The 5,665-nt window shown below is 34.8% G+C and overlaps 1 protein-coding gene across 1 annotated transcript; it reads left to right on the top strand.

Moving 5' to 3' along the window:
• Positions 1 to 4,283: 4,283 nt before the first annotated feature.
• Positions 4,284 to 5,219, top strand: LOC142441430 (olfactory receptor 5K3-like). Its single transcript, XM_075543416.1, has one exon. The coding sequence runs from the start codon at positions 4,284 to 4,286 to the stop codon at positions 5,217 to 5,219; it is 936 nt and encodes a 311-aa protein (XP_075399531.1).
• The last annotated feature ends 446 nt before the right edge of the window (positions 5,220 to 5,665 follow it).

Genomic DNA, 5,665 nt, shown 5'->3' with positions numbered 1-5,665 from the left:
CACATAACTTTCTTCTAGTTCTCTAATCCTCTCCCTCGCCCCCCACCCCACACACACCACCATGATCCCAATTTTATCTTATAAATCTGGCTAGACCAGAACATGTATACTGATACAGATAAGAGCTCACAACACAGGGAATCCAGAGTGGATAAATCCCTCAGGAACAATAAGGGAGCAGTGATACTAGGAGAGTAAAGGTAGGAGATGGGGGGTGGTGGGTGGGTAAGGGAAAACCTATCCCAATGATTGACATATGGCCCCAACCCCAGAGGGATGAACAGCAGAAAAGTAAGTGAAATGAGACAGTGGTCGGTGTAAGACAAGAAAAAAAAAATTATAGATTATCAAGTGGAACCGGGATAGGATGGGGGTGAAAATGAGGAGTTGATGCCAGGGGCTCAAGTACAAAGAAAATTTTTTGAAAAATATGACAACATATGTACAGATGTGTTTGACACAATGGATATATATGGATTGTGATAAGAGCTGTAAGAGCCCCCAATAAAAACAAACAAACAGAAAAGCGTTTCGGTCTCAGAAACCTTAGAATCAGTTCTAGCTTTTTGTAGGGTTGTGTAGATCAGAATTGACCTGATAGAAGGGAGGGTGAACAGAAAAGAGGAAGTAAATTCCCTAGTTCAATGTGTCTAGATAGTAACATCAACGCTTTCTCGTGAGGGTTTGAAGGACATAGAAACTCATTCATTCCAAAGTGTGAAGAAATCCAAAACCCTAGCTGAACTCACCATACCTTTTTTCACCAAACCAAAATTAATTTTCATAAACCACCTCCTCAACCTACCTCATGCTGCGACCCTTTAACACAGTTCCTCCTGTTGTGGTGACCCCCTACCATAAAGTTATTTTCATTGCTATTTCATAACTCTAATTTTGCTAATGTTATGAGTCATAATGTAAATATCTGATAAGCAGGATGTATTTTCATTGTTACAAATTGAACATAATTAAAGCATAGTGATTCATCACAAAAATATGTAATTGTATATTTGGACATATTTATTTCTAAAGAGAAATAAATGAAATGTTGCCTTGAAGCATGGTGTAGCATGGATATCAGTCTTCACGCAGGGTACTCATCTGTGGGCGTATCTGCATGTGAGCAGACCCACCTGGAGACAGATAGAGCGGTGTCTCGATTCCTAAGACCATTGGAAATATGTGTTTTCTGATGCTCTTAAGCGACCCCTGTAAAACAGTCTTTTGACCCCCAAAGGGGTCGCGACCCACAGGTTGAGAACCACTGCTCTAAGGAGGGGTCAAAGCAGTCTGAAACTTTTCTCTGCTCATTTTACATTATATGTAAAAAATGATGACAAAACAAACAAAAATGATGACAAGGGTTTTAAAAGTAGATGAGCTATGCGAGAATCAGCAAAATGATTGTTACAAACTTTAGTGAGGGTCATTTGCTTTAACGTCAATGACCTACCGAGCATCTTTAATTACTGCCACGTGGTTTCTGTGTTTGGAAGGCTGAATCTCCCCGCTGAAATACACTGATGTAATTTCAAGAAAATCCCTTTAGAATTGGATGCAAAATGAAATTTGCTCTGCAGTTATAATCACTGACCTATTACCAGTCTCCAAGACTTTCGTTCTTTAATCCCAAAAGTTTTAAATCTAAGATTTATACTGAGAAATTCTACTAGTCCTAACATTATAAGGCAAGTAACAAGCTGCTTATTAGTCCTATTTTAAAAAAAAACAGGTAAGGGGATAGATCCTAATGTACTTTTAATATTGATATCCAAAATTATTTACTGTTATTTCCATTAATATTAGAGTTCAGCTCAGTGGTTATTTTTCTAGCTTTTGTCTACCTTGAGGCCTATGGAAGCTAGGATGGGACAGAATACTGTCATTTAGTTTGGCTTTTTCTTATTACAAGGTGGATTTTAAAAATATACATTTGAGAGCACACAACGATTCCATTAAGTAATTCAAATATGTGTATTTAAAGTATTTCTAATTTAGCTGAATAATTTAATGGCTTATTGTTTAATATTTTAAAGTAAACTAAATATTTAGCTTTTGTCTTCATTTTTATATTTTCATAAGTTAATTTCAATATTGTGGAAAATAAGTTCCTTTGACTATAGAGTTTACATGATTAGCATCTTCAGTTGAGATAGCCTACTGCTACCACTAGATAATAAGAGAAATAATCTTTTAATACCAAATAAAATTTGTTCTGAAAATTCCTCAAAAGTGCTCCTCTTTTTCAAAGGGCTAGAAACTAAAGTATAAAGGCAAACTTACTTTAATCTTTTAACTAATGAACTATTGTAATCTAATTCAGAAAATCTTATCCTTTTCAAGCAAACAAATAGAGTAGATAATTTTGCACAAAATGATTGATTTATTCTGCAGACTTTTAGTTTATTCCGACCCATATGGGGTTTCCAAGGTTTTATAAATCTTTACAAGAGCAGCCTCATCTTCCTCCAGTTTGTGGATTTGAACTTCCAACCTTGTGGTTAGCAATCCAATACTTAACCAAAGAATGCAACTAGGGTTCCTTGGTGGATATAATAATTTCACTAAATTGTTTACCTGAAAAATCTTGAATTGGCAAATGTTATATGACATGTGTTTTTACCGCAATGAAAACGAAGTTAATTAAAATAATACAAAGACACCCTTTTTTCAAATAGTTTTCAATATTTTCCTTTGTTGACTCTTCTTTAAAGTAAATAATTTCAATTTTCAAAGGTCAAAGATTACCATTGGTATCACTGGATGATCATGAAAAGAAATCACTTGTCCCAGGTGATAAAGACCAATGGTTTGAACAAATTCTGTCCCTGTACCATAAAATGTTACAGCTGCTTTCCCAGAAGTATAAGCCACAGTTCATCTCAAAATGCTTGCAATGTAATAAAGAAATTGGTATACATATAAAAAAATCAATGCAAATTAAACAAGACAAATTCTAGATTACATTAAGTATACAACATATATACTTACAGGCTCAGAAAATGGAGGTCTATGTGAACTGGACTATTTAGTTAAAACTTTATTAAGTAGCATTATATATAAATTATGCCTTAATTAAAGCTGATAGATATTTGGTCAAATGTAAATATGTATATTTGGATTAATTATTTATAAGAAATAGTGACATGGGGAGAGTCTGTGTACACGGAAATGAGCTTGGCCCTGGAACGGGGAATGAGGGAGTTGAATAATGGGTGAACACAGAGAGAACAAGTTATGAGTGGTGACTATGGTGAAAAAGATAAGTGTGGATGGGGGTTCAGGCAACCACAAATGTCATTTTAAAGAATTTGGATTTATCTTAGAGAAAACTAATATTGAAATATTTTTGGCAACAGAACTTTTCTTCTGGCAGCATTATGAAGTAGTAGTCACTGAATTCCAATACAGGTGAATTGACCTGGAAATGATCAGGAGAATTTGACCTTAAATAAGTAATTGAACAATAGGGAGCACCTATCTGATACAGAGTAGTGGTCTCTACAGTGCAAACTATAGAGGCTACATCATGAAAGGCTATCAAATCTCATCAGTTAACCATAGTTATTAGAGTTTGGTCGGCAAACTTTAGACTAGAACAACAGGAGACCCTTGTGACTAGAAACAGGATGTATTCGGAAGGAGACAATAACATTATAGTCACATGTAGGCTCAGAAAAATTTTCTCTAGAATACAATGAGTTAATAAAGCATAGTAAGGAAATCAGTACGTATTTAGTTTCCTAGTTTTCAAATGCAATTTTCTTCAAAGAGGCTTCGTGTAAACATGTAGTGACCTTTGTGAACTTTCTAAAGTATAATTTAGCAAATTTTAAATATCTGCTCAACTGTGAGCGTATGTAATAAATTTTCTCAGTGGAAAAAAATCTATATATAAGAAAACAGATATTAAATATACTTTAAGCATGATTATTACAAGAACTGACACTGAAATACTGAAAAACACTGAATCAACAGCAGTTTCCAGTTATCCATTCTGCCCATAAGGATTTATAAGTGCAAATTTTTCATTAAAACATTTACCGGGAATTATCAACGTATACATGTGATCTTAAGCTTTACCACTTGAGGTCATGTAAGGTGATACTTTAGGAAAACAGATATCTTCTGGAAGCCTGTGTCCCTGTCTTTTAAGATAGCGCGGGAAACTTGAAGAAGTGGTGCTGCACCTGTTGTCCTAGAAAAATTAGAAGGAAAAATTATGTGTATATTCTACATTATAATCTTTTTCTCCAAAATATGAATTTTAACAGAAAGAAGACATGACTGGGGTTAACTACTCCTTGACAGCTGACTTCATCCTCATAGGATTTACCAATAGCCCAGATCTGAAGACCCTGCTGTTTGTGGTGTTTTTTGTTGTCTATCTGATCACCATGGTGGGCAATCTTGGATTGGTGGTGTTGATTTCCATGGAGCGCCGTCTGCACACACCCATGTACATCTTCCTGGGCAATCTGGCTCTGATGGATTCCTGCTGCTCCTCTGCCATCACCCCAAAGATGTTACAGAACTTCTTTTCCGAGGACAGAATGATTTCTCTCTATGAATGCATGGCACAGTTTTATTTTTTCTGCTTTGCTGAAACCACAGACTGCTTTCTCCTGGCAGGAATGGCCTATGACCGCTATGTGGCCATATGCAGACCACTGCAGTACCACACCATGATGTCAAAGCAACTCTGCATTCGGATGATCATAGGAGCCTATATAGCTGGGAACCTGCATTCCATGATTCATGTTGGGTTTTTATTTAGGTTAACCTTCTGTGGGTCTCATCAGATCAATCACTTTTTTTGTGATGTTCTTCCATTATTCAGACTCTCCTGTATTGATCCTTATCTCAATGAACTGATGGTACTTATATTTTCAGGATCAGTTCAAATCTTCACTATTACCATAGTCTTAATCTCTTATCTTTGCATACTTTACACCATTTTCCAAATGAAATCCAAAAAGGGAAGAGTTAAGGCCTTATCTACTTGTGCATCTCACTTTCTCTCTATCTCAATATTCTATGGCTCTCTTCTCATCATGTACATTGGGCTAAGTTCAGGTACAGAAGGGGATAAATATATTTTAATTGCTATATTTTATACTCTAGTAATCCCTTTATTAAACCCTTTTATCTATAGTCTAAGAAATAAGGAAATAATAAGTGTTATGAAAAAATTAAGAAGAGAAAGCATATCAATCTGAAACAAATATCCCCTGTGACTAATTGATTTTGATTACACATTTTTCAAAGTCAAGATACAGAGAAACTGGAAATGAGGACTTTGTAAATCACATAGTAAAGAGGGGTTTTAAATAATAGAATATATAAATATTTAAATAAGTTCTGAAAGGAAGTCTTCTGATAAATATATTTCAAAATCTAAAATCTAAATACTTTTAGGAGGGAAGTGAATTACTACTCTCAAAGGAGAAGTGGAAAATATTACATGTTTTCATGTATTCAATAAATCCTAGAAATATACTGGGTATATATGGGTAGCCTTTATTTAGCATTATTGACAACTATTTGGGATCCCTAGTCATAAACTTACAATCTCACACAGATTTTTCTCATATATTATTTAAGCTATATCCTCTTTTAGAAATAAAGTATGCATTTGACTTTGATCCCTAACTTTCTTTGCATG

Source organism: Tenrec ecaudatus, chromosome 2 (genome assembly GCF_050624435.1).
Source record: "Tenrec ecaudatus isolate mTenEca1 chromosome 2, mTenEca1.hap1, whole genome shotgun sequence".
NCBI classification, from domain to species: Eukaryota; Metazoa; Chordata; class Mammalia; order Afrosoricida; family Tenrecidae; genus Tenrec; species Tenrec ecaudatus.
This window is presented reverse-complemented; position numbering and strand designations above follow the sequence as displayed.